This window comes from Mercenaria mercenaria, chromosome 19 (assembly GCF_021730395.1).
Source record: "Mercenaria mercenaria strain notata chromosome 19, MADL_Memer_1, whole genome shotgun sequence".
In the NCBI taxonomy this organism is placed as follows: domain Eukaryota; kingdom Metazoa; phylum Mollusca; class Bivalvia; order Venerida; family Veneridae; genus Mercenaria; species Mercenaria mercenaria.
The window spans coordinates 17,668,241-17,687,313 of record NC_069379.1 but is presented as its reverse complement, the minus strand read 5'-3'; the positions used below and the strand labels follow the sequence as shown (position 1 = coordinate 17,687,313).

Genomic DNA, 19,073 nt, shown 5'->3' with positions numbered 1-19,073 from the left:
CATCTGATATAGATCTTTATGTTAAATGTATGAGCAGAGGATCGTTAAGATCTTGTTGTTTTACAATATGGATATATTATGTGCTCTTGAAGTATAATTATATGACGATTGAAAAACATTCTTAATAGCTAATCTATCTAAAAAAAAAAATAAAAAAAATAAAAAAAACAGTAAAATTTCACTGAATAACGTTATTTCACACGGAATTGTACGCATCTGAACGACAAACAGTGATTGAAGAGGAAATTTCTGATTACATCAGTGACCATCTTCACCAAATATTTGTCCGTCTTGAGTCTTATATATTTGAAACTGATTAAGAATCACACTACCAAGGAAATGATGTCTAATTATATCATCATATCGTATACTTATTTCTTTAATTAAGGAGTGTCAATCAAGACGGAAGGAATATAAAAGCACAGATATGGGACACGGCGGGCCCAGAAAAATTCAGAAATATAACTTCAAGGTAGTACCTTTTGTCTATATACTGAAAGAACAAGCAATTTCAAATGAAAATATTGTGATACATGAATAATCTGATAAGTTATTCTAGTTACATTTTATACTGAGGCCAGCAAATGTCGTGTAATTCTATGCATAAATAAAATCCGCCAGAAAAGACAATATTGATGTTTAGAAAAAAATAAACATGCGGGCGAAACATGTCAAATTATTTACAATTTTCTACTCTTTTCGTTTTCTAGCATGACAATTCGAAACAGAAACATTTATGTGATGGAATTCAAAATACCATTAGTTTGAAAATACGACCGTAAAATGTTTTAATGGTGAGATTTCTAGACTAATAAGGAACCCTTAATCTAGTGAAATGCTTTACTTGAAACTTAACCAAATATTGATTGGTTAATTTTCTCTCTGTTCATTAACTTACTCTTTAAAAAAACAAATTAGCCGCGCCATGAGAAAACCAACATAGTGCGTTTGTATCCGCGCAGTCTGGTCAGAATCCATGCTGTTCGCTTTCAAAGCCTATTGCAATTAGAGAAACTGTTAGCGAACAGCATAGATCCTGATCAGACTGCGCGGATGCGTAGGCTGGTCTGGATCTATGCTGGTCTTTGAGTGTGTTCTTGTTTTTTTCATGGCGCGGCTCAAGTTGTATATTTAGGCATTCATTTTACCTCATACAGCTGTGCAATCTTCTGGACCAGCATTTTTTTTTTTTTTGAAATTGAAAATAAGAATCTTCCCGAACTCCAAATTTCTTAATGTATATGTTAAACTTATGAATGTTTAGCTTACACATGTTACACGGAAGACACAGCAATGCATCTACCAAAACTTGCTTCTTAATTTATTAATACATTCGTTTCATCATTTCAAACATATAATATTCATATATTCCAAAAGATTAAAATTCTGCGTTAAATATAGTTAGGTGTTCTATAAGTGTGTTCTTTTTGTTTTGCTTTTTGTAGTATGTAAATTACATTAAGTGGATCTTTTGCAGCTATTACCGAGGATGCCATGGTGCAGTTATTGTCTTTGATGTCACCAATCGCGCATCTTTCAAACGTGTTGATAACTGGATAACAGACTTAGAGGTAGTTAGCAATAATTTAGATTATTTTTGCTTTATGCTTTCATTTTTACTTTAATAGCATCCTTCTTAAGTCGGTATTGGGGCGGGTGAGGGGCGTAAAATTCATTGTTTGCAATAAAACAGATTATTTTCATATATGTTCCGAAATACTGCATTTGAAGTATAGTGTAGGAATTTTTTCTAAAACACTTGGTTTCATTACTGTATGTTATTGTATTCAACTGCAATATGACATACGATATGAACCTAAAGATACCCGCAAACATTTATGTATTAATTCTTTATTCTTAATCGTTTCGAAATCACAATATACTAACTTAAAGTAGGCAGTATTAAAGAAACTATAATCTAAATGTTTCTATTCTGTTATAGATCTAGTTGAAAACAAACATGTTAGGTCTTTAATATCATAAATGTGTAATTAGTTTGAATTGGTTCTATTGTGTAGCACTATGGTTCTGAATCCGTGTCCAAAGTGCTTGTTGGCAATAAATGTGACCAGAGTGAACGGATGTGTGTGACAAACGAAGAGGCAAAGTCGCTTGCTGGTAAGACCAGAGAAGTTTCGAGAAGATTTTATGAATGGGCCGGTTGCCTAGTGGTAAAATGCTTGACTGTAAATACAGAGGTCCGGGTTTCGGATCCCGGTCCAGGTACTGGAAATTCCTGAAATGCTCTCGAGTGTCTCCCACTTAATTAGGAGGCATGTACTTCCCAGACTCAAAGAGCTAGGCTACGTTAGCCGAACAGGCATGTATCTAAAAAGGATTTGCCTCTGTTTGTTCTGTCCCGCTGGTCAGACCGCTCTGTTTGCACCAGTAACGCCGTGTGTGACTGCATTTGCTATAGCTAAAGCGCCATTGAACGTGTCATAAAAAGAAGAACCTATCTTAAGGTTGTTTAATACATATACAGTTCACTTCAGAAAATCATTTGTATAAAGAATTTCTTGCCTACCTAGTGAGGAAAGACAAAGGACATCCCGGTAACAGATCACCTTACTCTTTGCCTAAACAAAAGACAAGCTACATTAATTGTTACGTCATAATTTGAACATCATTAACTACATGGCATTGCACGGTTTAATAGTTTACTATTTCTTGAAACAGAGCAAGAAAATAACCTCCAATTTCAGAATGTCGCAGACGGCTGTTTTCCCAACCCTCAACAGCTTACCAGCGGCAGCACTCTGTATCTCATTTATCGCTGTCTCTCATGTTTAGAAATCCCAGTCCAACAGAGATACTTATAATTACAGACCTTACATAGTCTAAATATTTATTATGCGACAACGATTTTCTAAGATTTTAGTTTTATGTAGGCCTACTGATCATAACATTTTCAATTTATCGTTTGTTTATTTCAGTTATAATTAACATGAAATACATAGAAACCTCTGCCAACACAAACATCAATGTAGAAAACGCATTTGGTAAACTTTATGCTGGTAAGTGCCAATACAATATCATAGAAATGGCTTTTGGGGATTGTCTTTTCTTTTAACTTTCGATTCACTCATAATTTTACGTAAAATACATACATTCAGTTTCGCCTCACGTAAGATAATAAAATAAGGAAAAAAAATTCTACTTTCTTTTTTTTTCTGCTAAAGTTTATACGTAGAATGCGTACTTGTGTGAGTCTTTACAGATTCAGAAAATTTTATTACATTTTGTTGGGTTTAACGTCACACCGACACAATTACAGGTCATATGGCGACTTTCTAGCTTTGATGGTGGGGGAAGAACCCCGTTGACCCTCCGTGTATAATTTCATCACGAACGCGAACCTGTGTACAACCACCGGCCTTCTGTAAGCCAGCTGGATAGCTTCCTCATATGAAGAATTCAACGCCCCTAGTGAGGCTCGAACCCATAAGCAATTTGAAGTCAGCGACCCTAACCACTCGGCCGATGTAGAGGAGCAATAAGATAACGGTTGAATTAAGTCAACTTACATTACTTCCTATATGATCCGTGCCATGAGAAAACCAACATAGTAGCTTTGAGATCAGCACAGTCTGGTCGGGATCCTCGATGTTCGCTAATGATTTCTCTAATTACATTTTTCTCTAATTACAATTAAAAGCGAACAGTATGGATCCTGACCAGACTGCGCGGATGCACAGGCTGGTCTGGATTCGTGCTGGTCGCAAAGCCACTATGTTGGTTTCCCATGGCACGTATAATATTGATTTAGTTACGCTAAGCATCCTTTTATTTTTCAGAACTAAGCAAGAAAATGACAAAACAAGCACCGCCAATGGTAAATTCCTGTCTATTATTTTGTTCTAACATACAAATATTCTTCAACAAGTTTAGTTTCATCCTTTTGGCCTTCATTGCAAGAATAAACTTGTCGTCGGCATTTGTATCTATTTTTAGTAGGTAATTATCTAAAAGCAAGTTTCATGCTGATATATATCTGTTGTTATTCATGTCATGTTTTAGAGGCTTAGTGTTTAATCTAATAGTTTAAGGTTTTATAACAAGGATATATATATAGAAATATATGCATGAGTCCTGCGAAAGAAATCGTTGCGCGACATGAGGATCGAAGTACTATTCAGCGCAAGGACGAGTGCATATTTTTCCGGTGCAAAACTTTTAGATCTAATTGATTTTATTACGTTTGCAGTTATTAATAGTGTATGAGCGATATCGTCAATATTTCTTTTCATCTTGAGTTTAAATAATAAAACCGTCATAAATAAATGTTTTAATACATCTACAAAGTAGTCATGATAATGACGTCACAAATGACGTCAAGTACCCTATGTCAAATTTTAGCGTCAATATGGAAAGCATATCGATGTTTTAGGTTCCATTTTAATTTCCATTTTAAGAGTGCTGAAAATGAGCATGTAATTAATAATTTAATTCATGATATTGACGTTATGTTAATTTGCTGTTGTTTGTGTGTATTTGTAACTGCCTTGCTACATTTACAGTGATTAAGTGTGTTTTTTTTTGCCTTTTTGTTTCCATTACGTGTGTTAGAGATTCTCCTGGAGTGGGGATTACTTTTATTTACACTGTCCCATGTCTTTGGAACATGGTGGGGGTAAGAGTGAGTTTGGGTGCGCACCATAAACCGGTTTAAGCTCCCCAGTGGTGTTTTTGCCACTGACCGTTCCAAGGCGGTGCCCCACTGTGTTCCTTTGTTTGTTCGTTTTGTCCTTGTGTGTTGACTTTGTGTGCGCGCGTGTGTGTATGCTTATTGTTCGTCTTGTCCTTATGTGTTGGCTTTGAGTGTGTGTGTGTGTGTTGTTCGTTTTGTCCTGATGTGTAAGCTTTGAGTGTGTGTGTGTGTGTGTGTGTGTGTGTGTGTGTGTGTGGTGCACGCGTTTGCGTGCTGGGGGGTTCGTTTTGAGGAGGCTGCGCTTTTGGTGCGTGGCATTCCCTGTTTGATATTTTTCTTTGTTTTGATATGTTTGTGCAAAGGCATTGCAGTATTTTTTCATCGGGAAATATATTTTTGAAAATCAACATTTACTTCCAATCGGTTATTAACCCGATAAGTCACATACTGTAGGCGGAGCTTAAATTTGTAAACAAAAATTAATTTCAAAACACTAAGCAGGTTAGTGTTTATTAAATAAGAATTCTTATTTGTCAAGTTAAATTAGTCGTGTGGCTGCGCCGCAACAGACCAATTTAATTTGTTAAATGCTTACTTATAAACACTAACCTGTACATAATAATAATGTTTTTTCTTTTAAAACCAATACAGGAAAACGTTGCTAGAATGGACACAGGAAGTGTAGCTAACGAGACAGAGGGCGTGGCTGTCGAGGCAGAATCAGATGCTTCTTAAAATTCAGAAAATATCCCGCCTTGGGCAAACAAAATTATGGAAGAGCTACAGATGTTTAGTACTCGACTCGAAGCAGTAGACAAACTTGAAAAAACTGTTGCATCAATCTTGAAACGACTGGATGAAATAGAAATAAAAATGTCCAGAATGTCTAAATTTGACTCTAGAAAAGTAGACTTCAAGTCTGCACAAGCAAAAAGTACCAAACCACGTTAATGTTGTTAATTATTTGTTTGTATAAATTAATCTTGTCGCAATGTTGGGATTTATGTTGCAAATTGTTCTTATGAAATAGTATTCAAAGGAAATAGAGGCCGTTCCTTTCCTGTTGCTTCCAGAATACTCTTTTCATTGGGCCATTTCATTGCACATTTGCGCCAGACACCGGCTGGGATTTCGTTTTACTTTCAGATACTACAGGGTCTGTCCGATAAAAGGCGGTCTTACGAGATAAGCGAAGCGTCAGGTAATATATTTTCGCGATATGAATTCTGATAAACATTTAGAAATTTGTAGTTTATACCTATACCGGAAAAACATCACACAAGAACAATTTCGCTAAGTTACTTGGGACAGGCCACAGTGAATAATGTAGCATATTAGATTTTTTTTTACTTGCAGCTCACAAACGTAGTTGGCGTATGTCGGAGCGCACATGTAATTAAAACCTAACGAGAATAATTTTCTTGCCGCGCATGTGAACGGCGAATCATGAACTGGGTTTAAGGAATTCTAATTCAAACTAATTCTAGAGTAAATAACAACTTTTTTCACTGGATTCGTCCAAGAATTAATGGACATAAACCCGTTCGCCGCTGGGAACCAGCTGCGATTCTGTTTTGTGTGTAGGCCAAGGCAAAAATGAAGTTTGGCAAAGGTTGAGCTATGCCACGATGATATACTATTATTCGGGATACTTTTAAGGTGGATGTCGGTCCGAGCAACATGTCAGTAAAATCTAATGACGATTTTAAAAATGTTGATGTCTAATGAATACAATTTAGCATTGGATAGGGATAACGCTGATTTGATGGTGAAAAAGAAATTTATGTGACCAGATCCAGCAATATCAGTCTTTATTTAAGATGACAGCTATTTCAAATTCATCTGAAATTATTATACATATGAGTTAATGCCACCAAAGTTTTAATATTTTGATGACTTTAATTATCTTCTATGCTAGCTTTGGCGTAAAAAAAATGTTTGTTTCCGGTATCCCGACCTACCCTAAATTTTTGGCCCGACCCTAAATGTTTTTATGGCCTTGGAGAATAATGTTTTCAACTTTTTGACAAGAAGTTGTCAAACTGCACTTTTTTATGCTTTAACTTTTTATGCTTTAAACATGGTCAGTGATGTTACAAATCAACTTCCTGATGCTCTAAAGGCATAACCCCCTTATTTGTATTCATTTTTTGACACAAAAATAATTTCTAAAAAGTCTCCCTTAATAACCCCCCCCCCCCCCCCCCCCCCCCCCACCGCTCCTCCCCCGAAAAAACAATACGATCTACCTACCCCAATTATTTTGAGCATGTTACCGAAACAAAGATTTTTTTAGGCCTATAGGTCTTTTAGTAGTTATTATGTACAATACGTAATAATTAAATCGCCCAAAATTTAAGCCTGTCCTAAATTTCCGAATAACTGCCTTAAATTCTGTACGATCAAACATGTACATATGAAAGAGGTATAGCTGTTAAAAAATCAAAGCTATAACAGAAAAATCACCTGATATTGATTTAAACATATTTCGGAGGATTTTACCGCTCCAAAAATGACCAACTGAAATCGGTTACACGTACAAATATTGATGAACTTCTTCTGTTCAAATATTAAGTATTATAAAACAAATCAATAAGTTTTCATGGGATTGAAGTTTGGTTATTCAGATAAATTTTATAAAGATACTGTCCTGTCATTTTAACGCCAGAAATAAGTTTGCAAACATGGATAAGATCTAAGTAATCATTGCTCTAATAGAAATCATCTGAATTTGTTAAAATAATCTCAACTATTTTACCAATATAAGCTATTTCTCTTGTTTTAAAATCACGATAACGCCAGTTTCGAAAATGCATACCGTAAAAGACGCAAAAAATAATATAATTTAAAAGCTGCTTTTATTTCTTTTAAACTATGCATGTTACCCTCAAGTTTCATTAAAAGGATTTTGAATGTATCTACAATGTAATATTGATCTATATCAGAAAGGCTGCCTGATACATGTACAGTGTATCCAAGTAAAAAAAAATGAAAAATGGAAAATCGAACATATTTCTTTTAAAAGTCAAGTGAAAAAGATCATTGTACAAACAGTTTTTCAACATTTGAAAAGATTTATAAAGTAAACTATATGTTTGAAAGCAAATTATATTTTTCTGACTTTTCTGACACAATTAAGCTTACTAGTATTTACGACCTCTTTAAAGGACAAAGCCCTTTCTGATTAAACAAATGGAAATGAGCATACATGTATACAGTTATAAACCTAGCAGAGCAATTTATGATACGTATATATTGATGTCTTGAACGTTTTTTCTGTTTTGTTTGAAATAAAAATTTTCAGATATATCACAATGCCAAATCCCTTCAATATCCTTCAGCAGACAACTTTCAATGCGCATGCCTCTGAAATAGTGCCAAACTATTATGAATACATCTATAGTCATACATTTTGCTTAACATTGTGACGGTAGTATTATAAATTGAGCAAGTCCTGAAATCAAGTCGTGTATCTTATCTGTTTGTTATTTGGTCGTATGAGTAATACTAATTGGTATAGTTGTAATTAATATTTTAAGTGACGTCTGTTTCGATTCATTTTAGGATAGCTTAATGATATTACTACGGAATAAAGAACTTAACTAAAGAGTTTTTACAAATATGTCATAAAGGCATCAATGCACCTGACCGGCGTGTTTCAAACAAATGGTGCTGACTTTCTAAGTATGTGCATATGCAGCTATGCATGTATGATGAACTTATTCTGATACTGATACCAAAAAGTGATTTCTCGCAATCTCTCACATCAAATTTTAGAGTCATATATTGTACATGGATGTTAAATTGTGTCCTCTTGTGTAATTCTGTTCGAATTTAGATCAAGGTAGTTACTAGACTTAATGTTTTAAGCACAGTTCCAAAATTCGTTCCTATTCGTTTTTGTTAATAAACTGAATAGTGTTGAATGGATTTTGTTGCACGTATTACAGTATTACTGTAAAAACTGTTTGGTATACAAGAATGTCATCAAATGCAATTTGTCATGTAGACTGTAAGCTAGATATTACATTTATAAACTGTGCTGAGTTTGGAAAATGCCACTTCTAAAATTTAAGCTGCTTAATATTTTATAGGCTAGCTGTTACATTGATTGAACGTTTTCATTTTCCGATGAACATACCTATAAGCTACTTTCGCCAGAATCATGAATTTATTTAAGTGACTAGTACAAGTAAACTGTTTAATTAAGTGGATGGGGGTAGTGAACATATTTGCCTTTTCGAAATTGAGTGATTTCAAAATATATATGTTTTATAGACAAAAAAGTCCAGTTTGTCTGGAAATAATTATATTTTTATTCAATTTTCTAAAACTGATATGAATTCTTGTTTGAATTTTTAAATTACAGGGGCACATGTCTACTCATTTGAAAATGAAGCCTATGGTGATAATAGGAACACACCTTTTTCACACACTTATATGTCACAGTTGAAATACATCATCTTTTGAGTGAACTAGTTTATTTATTTGAATTTAAATAAGAACTCAGAATTGACAACAATAATGCCACAACCACAATGTGAACAAGGAATCTCATCTACTAGTAGGTTTTCGTTAAGGAAATGTAATATGGTTGCGTAGTTTAGTAACTCCGTCCCACAGTATAAGCGATATTTGAAAATCACTATGATCAAAGAAAGAGAATTGTTTGAAGAAAACTGTTTTACAAATAACCTATTTGACCTATAACTGTGTCTGTTCAGTAATAATAACAATCATACCATCCATAAATATAAAAGCAACGCATTGAAAATATAAAAAGCATCTGTCTTGAAACCAGTGTTCTGTGTAATCTTGGTAACGTATGCATCATAATGTATGTTTCATTTCTTATTTTGTAAGGCTGTAAAAACTGAACTAGTAGATGATTTGCAGTGCAAATAAGCATGGCTATGCACTAGCCTGAAATAATAATATACGAAATATGAAATTAAACAGGTGACCTTTAAAGCCTAGGTAACGTATTTGAATCTTAGATACCCTCATGTTCTGTATTTCTTTTGAATGAAAGTTAAAAAATATTCAGACTGCGCACACACTGTAGCCAAGTCTGCTAATTATCAATATGCAATCTATGTAAAACGCAGAAGCCATAAAAGTGCTAACCTATGTTATCCTTACCGTGTTACTGAAAGATGCATCATTGTCTTACTGTAGTTTGTCGACATTCTATAATAATTATTAAGTATAGTAACGGGGTTAAGTCAAACAAAATTATAACTGTCATGTGTGAATGATCAGTAAACATGATTTACTTTTTGTCGTGGGCCTTTTTTGTAAATAGATGGCTCTGAGGCTGTGTTTTAGTGTTCTGTGCTTCCGAGAAATCTACCGTTACCTATAATTTTTTATCCAAATTAAAAGCATACAATTGCAATAATCAGATAATTGTTGGAGTGTTTTCAATGTTGCTAATACCTCAAGCTGATTATTTTAGTTGCAACTGTTACGTATGTTATATTTTAAAGTATCTTTATCAACAAAAGTCAAAACTTATACAAGTAAGCTTACTTTGACATCTAAAATAGAAGGAAACTATTTGTATCCCGAACCTTTCTGAATGAAACACAAAATAGGCTCGATTTATTGAGAAAACACCATGTGATTTGTATGCACGTTGTCTATAACCTAAACTAACGTAAAGAATTATATTTTCCCATGAAAATATATAACATTGTGAACCTTAATACAATTATTTGATTATGTCTCATTTAAAACACGGTAATTTTGATAATTTTATGAGTTATCAAAAAATTGTCTCTCGGGTGGGTGGGGTATTTTAACCCGTAAATATTAGGTAGAAATCGTCAAAATTTGGAATAAATTGTTACTGTGAGCCTTTAATTGATTTAGAACAGTAACATAAGTAAAACGCTAATATCTTAGAGTCAGTTTTGATATAGTTTACTAAAAATACGTATATAGCAATACTAATTTCAAAGAGTGAGAATTCTGCATTTTTAATGCAAAAGGTTTACTTATAAATGTGAGTATATTTTTTGTTTAACATACGGTAGAAAGCGACATCCTGTCTTATGCAATCCCGGAATGAATGTATTAATGGCTGAAGTGGATGATCTGTTGCCTAAAATGCGATAAAGCAAAATCACGATGCCAAAAATATTGCGTTTTCAAGCTATTAATATCGTGTTTAAGCGTTTTCGCCCTCGATCTTCCATCATGTTTTCCTATTTTCGCCTTCGCGGTCCGTAGGGCGAAAACGTGAAAAGACGATAAACGCGATATTTTTCGCATCGTGTTTTTGCGCGATTTTTTAATACTGTTTTCGTTTTTTTACTAACCTTGAACGCGAAAACACGATGGGAGATCGAGGGCGAAAATGCGAAAACATGATATTTTAATATCGCACTTTCGTTTTCTCGTTGGACATGCGTGAACATGGAAGACGAATATGACTCGCGTATTAGGGAGTATTTCTAGCCGGTTTTGTCAGAACTTCAGATATTTTTCTTAACTTTTGCAGTTTATGTAATGTGTAAAGATATTTTAATGGTGAAATATTTTGAATATGTAACAATTTATGCATACGTTAAAACAATGATGCACATGTATTGATTAAGCAAACAAACGATGCGAAAAGTATTACGTTTTTGCGCTATTAATATCTTGTTTTCGTGTTTTCGCCCAACTCAACACAAAGGCGAAAAAAACAAAACACGACGGGAGATCAAGGGCGAAAAAAACACGCGAAAAGACGATACTAATTCCGCGAAAACGCAATGTTTTTGGCATGGTGTTTTCACTCTATCACATTGTGTTTTCGCATCATTACAACGTGTTTTCGCGTCAATGCATCGTGTTTTCGCAATATCACCTTTAGGACGACAGCGCGAAACCACGACGGCCCTAAAGGAACACCGTATATTACGGATGTGTTTGGGGAGATTTTAGAGTCCCAGAGTGAACAAGTACTAGTCCTAATATTTCCGCAGAACAGTAATATCATGTATGACAGATAAATTCATATATAGCTGTCCAAAATACACAGAATACTATTATTTCTACGTGATCTTGTCATGCAGCTCTTTGTTATCCCTCCATAAACATTAGAAAATATTATATAATGAATGTAAATTAATTCGCCCCGTTGAATGAAATATCCGCATGAATGGAGCTTTTTCGTCTTTCGTAAGGTAAAACTCAATGACATAGTACACACACTGTGTAATAAGCAGAGATAAAGTAAATAATTATACAAAATGTAAGAGTTATTAATAATATACAACATATCGAATTAAAATTTTATCGAAACACTTAGATATTGATTATGTTGTTTGAATAGGAACAGGATTTCAGCGACCACTTCGTTATAACTTATGACCTCGGTCTATACATAGCTCATCAAACAAACACTGGTTCCAATCACAGTTTCATTCGTAACAAAATGTCGATGCTCATTGTTAATTTTCGTAGTCGTTTACATGTATATGAATTTGTTGAACAATACTATAAAAAGCGGACACACACACACGCACGCACGCACGCATAAACACACAAATACACACGTACATCAAACGCTTGAATTAGATTGCGCAGTTTATGGTATACATTTGGACAGTATTGAATTTAATGACATAATAAAACACAACAGTTTAGATTTTGAATTGCAGTGACTGTCACGGATTAAAACGCGGCGACACGAATCGATCGGATAGTGTTTACAATAGATAACATATCAAATGTCTTTACGAATGGAGTGTATTGAATTATGATAGTCGGGTGTAAAAGAAAATATTTATATAGGACCAGTTTATGAAATATTTAACTTGTTAAACTGCTTCAATATCGATGTGCTTTTAACAAACAAATAACTTTAAGTTGTTTTTATTTGAAGAACCGGATACTAGCAAATACTTCTGGCGTATATGTAGTAAAACTTGATAGTTTGAATAGTGTAGATGTTCGAAAATTGGATGACTGATATAATTCATGGTCTGAACGTTTGATTATAATATCATTTGTGAAAAATAACCATAAACATGGAAGTCGCTGGAAGAAGAGTTATTGATGATGAGGGAGATATTGTTGAAGAAACTGACATCGAATGTGAACCATGCAAGGGTGAGCATGTTGCAACCACCGCGAATGGAATGTGTCGTGAATGTGAAGAATATATGTGTAACACATGTTTTCGACATCATTTGAAAGCTAAACAGTGTAGAAGTCACGTTCTGGTTGACACACAAAATGTGTCTTTGATAGCGTCTCATAAAAGTGCTGGAAATGTTGAGAAGTGTAAACACCATGTTAATGAAGAAATAAAATTTTATTGTCGTAAACATGACATTGTAGGATGTGGTGAGTGTATGATACCAGATCACAGTGGGTGCAACGCTGAAAATATAAAAGGCTTAGCTAGAGGGTTTGAAGTCACTGAAGATTTTAAATGTCTGAGGAAAAAACTTGAAGGACTTGGGGCTTCGAATAACGAAAACGAGAGAAAGGTCCGTGAAAACCAGAAAGCTAATAAATTAATGTATGAAAGGGCCTTGAAAGATATAAGAAAATTTAGAAAAGATGTCAACGATTATTTAGATAAGGCAGAAACATATGTAACAAATGAGGCAAAGGGCATTGAAAATAGGAATACCAGTTTACTGACGAGGCTAGAACAGGACTGGCAACACCTCTCCTCTAAAATTACTGAAATTGAACAAAAACTAAACACAGAACTGTACTCGGATAGTTCACTGTTTATCCAGACTGTAAATTGCAAGCCCTTAATTCTTGCAATTGAGCAGGAAGTTTCCAGAGTACAAACAGCAAATTGTATCAAAGAATTTGAATTTGTACCAGAAAAGCAGATGCAGCATCTACGTAGCTCCGTACACAATTTCGGACGAATTACAACTTCAGTTAGAGCAGTAAATGCCAGTTTAGAAGCTATGAAACTGCCTAGTGGAGGAGAAGACAAGTCTGTTGATCTTGAGGATGCAGCTGTGGCGAAACCCTTGGACAAGGAGAAACCTGGTTTGACATTATTATGTTACTACTTAATCAGACGCAATATTAATCTATAGTCTTCGATCATTTCATTTTAACTGCATATAATATATGAATCATTGAAAAATAACGAAGTACAACTGATATATTGTCCATATATATCGTCCATTTTTAACTGTTGTACGGTAAACAGGGCTGGATTTGTTCCGAAACCCAGCACATAATTCTTGAAAATTTTAGGTATATAAGTAGCTTTGAATCTAGACAGTAAAATATGACGTCATGATTCCTTAAGTCAACTGCGAAAAATACAAAATGCGACCAAACTGGCGTGTTCATTTATAAAGAATATTTATTCATATGCTGGTTTTATTGTCCCTGTACAACATTGAACTTGATTTATGGTCTCTCTATCTTCATCGCAGTGCGGAAAGAAACAAGAATTATCTGTCCGTCCGTAAAGACTTGTGTCATCACAATAACTTTATATTCGTTTCATTGGGACGAAGAACTTCTTTAATATCAGTTATAATGATAAGGGCCAATGTTAAATAAGGTATTATACATAGACTGTTTGTTAAATTAATTTTGGAAATTTTTGACCGAAATGTAACATTATACAATTTATTTTCATGTACTGAGGAAGTCATTATTCAATTATAGATTATGTGGTAAGACCCAGGTAGGGGCCTCCGTGGTTGAGTGGTAAAGGACACCGACTTCAAATTAATTGCCCCTCAAGGAACCTCACTCGGGGCGTTGAAGTCTTCATGTGAGAAAGCCATCCAGCTGGTTCTACCCAGATGCCCACCCGTAATGAAAGAATGCACGGAGGGGAACCTGGGGTCATCCTCCATCTTTAAAACTTGAAAGTCGCCATATAACAGTAATAATGAATTCTTTATTTTCAGAAGGTAACATGTACAGACATGCAAATAAAATATTTACAACATCTTAGTTCAAACATAGCCTTCTATGACATAATATACAAAAGTAACCTATAATTGTGTCGGTTGATGTGACGTTACACTCAACAACAAAAACAGGTGTCCTTCGTAACATCTGAAATATTTCAATGTCAGCGACCTTAACCACTGATAGAATCTCCATTGGTGTAGAAACTATTTCAGTAGGAAAAGGTAGCGGGACAATTTGACAAACTATCAATTATAAATTATAAAATTTGTTTCAATTGGACTGCTTCTGTTATCTTACAATTACACTTCTCATCCTTCAACAAGTAATTATGTTCTTACTTTTTTTATCTGTGTAGATACAAGATTTTGAGTACACAGCTTATGGTGAAAGCATGTTTGCGAAATAAGAAATCGCTCGTCATTTCTTCTGCTGCAACTTGTCTGCAGTAAATCATAGCTATGAATGTGAAATATGTATAAGAAAACTATTGAAAATTAAAAGTTATGGCTCTTGACATGCACATTTCCGAACACCACTATAGTTTTTCTGGTCTTGAAGTTTCAACCTGTTTGAGCATAATGATATTTCAACAATACATATAAGATGTAAATACTATTTTCTCTTGTGCATCTGAAACGTATTTTTACAAATTATCTCAAGAATAAAACAGTTAAAGTTGTAAGAGAAAACAAAAAATAGAAGAATTATAAATAATGTCATTTCGTTTCAGACCTAAAATCACTTCAGACATTTGCTGTCGGTGCACGTGTACGTAAATCAGGTCTAGGTTTTTGTATGGTAAGTAACTAATTTTGACCAGGGCAGTACAGATTGGAATTACTTCGAATTTTAACCACAAAAACTCTTTTCATTTAATAATATTAATTTTGATACTGAACTAACTAGAGCTGATGGTGATGAATGTAACCCCCGCACCCACTGACACAGTACATTGCAATTTGACGCACACAAGATTGCATGATTATGTGGACTGTATGTATATAGAGTCTATGTATATAGTTAAGTAACAAAAAAACAAAGTCCCATAACTCGGAATATTTTTTCTGAAAGAACCTAACATACATTATGCACAAGTAAGGTTGTTAATGATCACTTGTGGAAATCAGACGCGCACATGATTACATATGCAGTTTCTATGTATATAGCATAGTGACGAAAAACAAAGTCCAATAACTGCAGAGTATTTAAAATAAAGGACGTAACATGCACCATGAAAAACTAGGGTTAGTACTGATCAACTGTGTGCAGTTTCATTAACTGTGAAAATGTTGAAGAGCGTAGTTCCCAAAAATTCATTTAGGTCAGACAGCCTCCAATTATCAGGTAACAGCATAAGCGACATGGAAGCACTCATAAACCTGCTAAAAATGTGAAATATGCGATATATACTTTTAAGAAGCGTTCCGTTTGACAGAGGGCACATTAGATTTTTTCGATGACAACTATGTACAATACACTCATTGACAACCAAGCCTAAACGTTGAAAATGATTTTATTCCAGAGTAAACCACACGCGTTATTAAGTATTATAATGTACATCTTAAAGATAGTCTCCAAATATTTGCCCTATTAGTGAGCTTTTCTTTTTCAAGTGCACCGCCATGCCGTCTGACGCCATGACGTAGTAATTTATAGGGATTACGCATGCTTTTTTCGTGTTATAACATCTGCAGAATCCCGAGGGATCGGTTGGTGCCCACGGTAGGACGAGGGTACCAATTTGTCCCGAAGAATCCTGGAAACATTATAACACGAAATAAACGTGCGCTAACGCTATTCTGAGATAAAACACTATAACACTAAAACTGATACATGAATACATTGTCACTCAATGTCGTTACATTTTCATGAAATGCGAGAAAATGAGTTTTTTTTTTTACGTTGATGCCATTTCCCTTTTTAATTATCCGTTTTTGAACCGTAAAACGTTTTTCTTGTGTGATAACAGATAGTTTCAGTCTTATCTTTTTTTTAAATAGGGAATTAAATTTGTCGGTGTTAGAATGTGCTCTTACGTCGCTGGCAGAAACACATATTGATATATTTGGATGTTTTTTGTTATAATATTGTGTACAAATGTTTACTTATAAGTGAAAGAAAACAGTACGTTGTACAACCGCTTTCAATAGAGCTCTGACATTTTTTTATCATAAATACACGTTTCATAATTTCTTCAGTATTTCTTCTGATCTCATCGTTCTGTCTTCAGTAACAAAATCTTAGACTATACAAACAAAAATCAAAATGAAGTTTTATCAACATAAGGAGTTATTTACATTTTTTGCCAGGACGTTAATATTAATAGTACATCAACGAATAAATATGATGGAGCATTTTCATTCTTCAATTTAAAGCAGCATGCCGCCAGATTTGGCTAAAAAATAATCTGAAGTTTGGATCATATTAATATGAACATTAGAATATGTTCCTAAAATATTTTAAAAGTTCCAAATTGAGAAAAGAAGATGACCGCGTCGTGAATCGAACCCCCGGACCGCCGCGGCAATAATGACATTTTCCCAACGTCGTAACCAGTAGCGCTATAGCTGAAGTAGTGTATACTGACATCAAAATATAGATATTTATAATCGAAACAGTTTATCTGGAGTAAAAGTGTGACAAACGCATTCGGTGCGACAACTATTTTAACTTCGCAAATATACGAAGTTTGCAAATTTGCGAACTTTTGTGAAACAGCTTTTCCAGTAGTACGAAGAAACCAAACTGTACATAGTTTTTTGAAACAGGCCCCAGTTCTCTGCAAGTAAATGTAACTTTCAACCTCTCCATGAGTCAAAGGTGATGGTGGAATAATTTCAGACACATTGTATTTTATTATGGAGGACATACGCCTCAGCCAAGGATCGAACTTACAACCTTTCTATCCGTAGAGCTGCACACTCCCTGTTGAGCTAAGCCGGCGGGCTAATATTAAAGAATAAGTCACAGAGATATAGATATCAATAATTCTAGGATATATGGTCAAATCTTAATATAAACTTAAATTTGTTTCTAAGGTCTTGTACGATGTAGAATTGTCGTGCTGTTGAAGTCACTCTCTGTAAATTCTCATAATTATACTAGAGCTAATTTTGAATCTCGTTAATAGGCTTTAATCTATATTCCATTATTAAACACACTAAACTGTTTCATTGTGGTCTATTTACGATAGTTTTCCATCATTGTATTTTATATTTAACATAAATTTGCTCTTCAGATAATCGATCATGAACTGTCTATTCAATAATTATGTTTCAACTTTCAGGATCATAGAAGTAGGCCTGGTACTGTAACTGCTATAAATAAAAACTATGGTACTGTCGACGTGAAATGGGATGCAACAGGATATACTGGAAGTTATCATATTTCATTACTTCGGCTTATTTGAACATTTTATCACTTTGCGTGGCAATACTGTTCAAACTTTGTTTGACAAATAAACTGTTTGACAATTTTTCATATCCTGGATGTTGTCACATACAACTTATTAGCCAAAAATGTATAAACTGTATCTTAAATACGTACACAGAGAACAACCTGTGTTATTACTAATGAAGGGTTTTAGGACAACTGAAACAACGTGGTGAAATAATTCGGTTTTCGTCAAAATATAGGTTGGAAAGAGAAATATCTTTCATCTTTTTCTCTGTTCAACTTGCCAAACTAAGTACAAATGTAGCACTCTCATAGACAGGTGATTTGATAATTTGACTGGAAGACTGTATGATTTCTAAAATGATTTCTGTAATGATATGATTTTTGGTCGGCTCCGTTTGGTTTTTGAATGCTAAAAGTGGTTTAGGTTTTATCAAAATCTCTAACAGATAAAGAAAGATATGAGTCTGGGTATTATATACATCATCAGTCACCGCCGGAAGTATTCCGACAACGAAAACATCTCAGACCTATATAAGCGGTTGCCAAAAAAGATCGCATACATTAAATGTAATAGACTGAAAGTTGACGGAAAAGTGTATACGACGGGGATAACGGTAAAGAGGATAAACAGGAGGGCGACGTGCAAATATGTATATGGAATTGTAACAGCTAAACGACTTTAAAGAACTTGAAAACGATGATTTTGTGTGGGTACAAGCACCCTACTCTAGTAAGATCGACATGCACAATTATATTTATAAGAATATGTAAAGACAGTTTCGAAATAAAATTGCTAAACAAAACAGCGGTGCCATTATGGTTTACGCTTATAGAAGAATATCAAAATTATGAAAAAGTCAAACTGAGTGTGATACTATATATGTGCATTATTTTCGGAATTGTATATATAAAAAAAATGCTAATGCGGTGCTTATGTATTAGGCAACGGCTCACCGACGTACAATATTGTAAATGTAAACCTGTTTGAAATATGGATTTCAGAAAATGTTAAAAGGACATGCTTAAAACCAGAATCTGACTGATTATATACCAAATAATAAAATGCATAATGGAATAGATGCTGTAATCTACAAATATTTTATGAAGATAAGTTAATACA

The 19,073-nt window shown here is 34.2% G+C and overlaps 2 protein-coding genes across 4 annotated transcripts; both read left to right on the top strand.

Moving 5' to 3' along the window:
* Positions 1–6,832, top strand: LOC123541884 (uncharacterized). Its single transcript, XM_053531908.1, has 6 exons — positions 1–472; positions 1,478–1,571; positions 2,019–2,118; positions 2,937–3,017; positions 3,798–3,835; positions 5,303–6,832. The coding sequence occupies exons 3-6, from the start codon at positions 2,082–2,084 to the stop codon at positions 5,384–5,386; spliced, it is 240 nt and encodes a 79-aa protein (XP_053387883.1). The 5' UTR covers positions 1–472; positions 1,478–1,571; positions 2,019–2,081; the 3' UTR covers positions 5,387–6,832.
* A 5,455-nt stretch (positions 6,833–12,287) lies between these two features.
* Positions 12,288–19,032, top strand: LOC123542398 (E3 ubiquitin-protein ligase TRIM33-like). 3 transcript variants are annotated; one of them, XR_006684728.2, is made up of 4 exons: positions 12,288–13,663; positions 14,300–14,522; positions 15,285–15,352; positions 17,841–17,910. XR_006684728.2 is itself a non-coding variant. In XM_045328231.2 (3 exons), exons 1-3 carry the CDS (start codon positions 12,673–12,675, stop codon positions 17,961–17,963), a joined length of 1,182 nt encoding a protein of 393 aa, XP_045184166.2. In that variant the 5' UTR covers positions 12,290–12,672; the 3' UTR covers positions 17,964–19,032. The 3 variants fall into 3 exon arrangements, 2 of the variants coding, with proteins under 2 accessions (XP_045184167.2, XP_045184166.2); XM_045328231.2 differs by lacking the exon at positions 14,300–14,522 and having other exon boundaries at positions 12,290–13,663; positions 17,841–19,032; XM_045328232.2 differs by lacking the exons at positions 14,300–14,522; positions 15,285–15,352 and having other exon boundaries at positions 12,289–13,663; positions 17,841–17,976.
* The last annotated feature ends 41 nt before the right edge of the window (positions 19,033–19,073 follow it).

Bases quoted from the DNA above. Each gene is read 5' to 3' on its own strand.
- LOC123541884 (XM_053531908.1), top strand. From the start codon at position 2,082: ATGTGTGTGACAAACGAAGAGGCAAAGTCGCTTGCTG. The intron at 3,018-3,797 runs GTAAGTGCCAAT...TTTATTTTTCAG, and splicing joins ATTTGGTAAACTTTATGCTG to AACTAAGCAAGAAAATGACA. The intron at 3,836-5,302 runs GTAAATTCCTGT...AAACCAATACAG, and splicing joins CAAAACAAGCACCGCCAATG to GAAAACGTTGCTAGAATGGA.
- LOC123542398 (XM_045328231.2), top strand. From the start codon at position 12,673: ATGGAAGTCGCTGGAAGAAGAGTTATTGATGATGAGGGAGATATTGTT. The intron at 13,664-15,284 runs GTTTGACATTAT...ATTTCGTTTCAG, and splicing joins CTTGGACAAGGAGAAACCTG to ACCTAAAATCACTTCAGACA. The intron at 15,353-17,840 runs GTAAGTAACTAA...TTCAACTTTCAG, and splicing joins CAGGTCTAGGTTTTTGTATG to GATCATAGAAGTAGGCCTGG.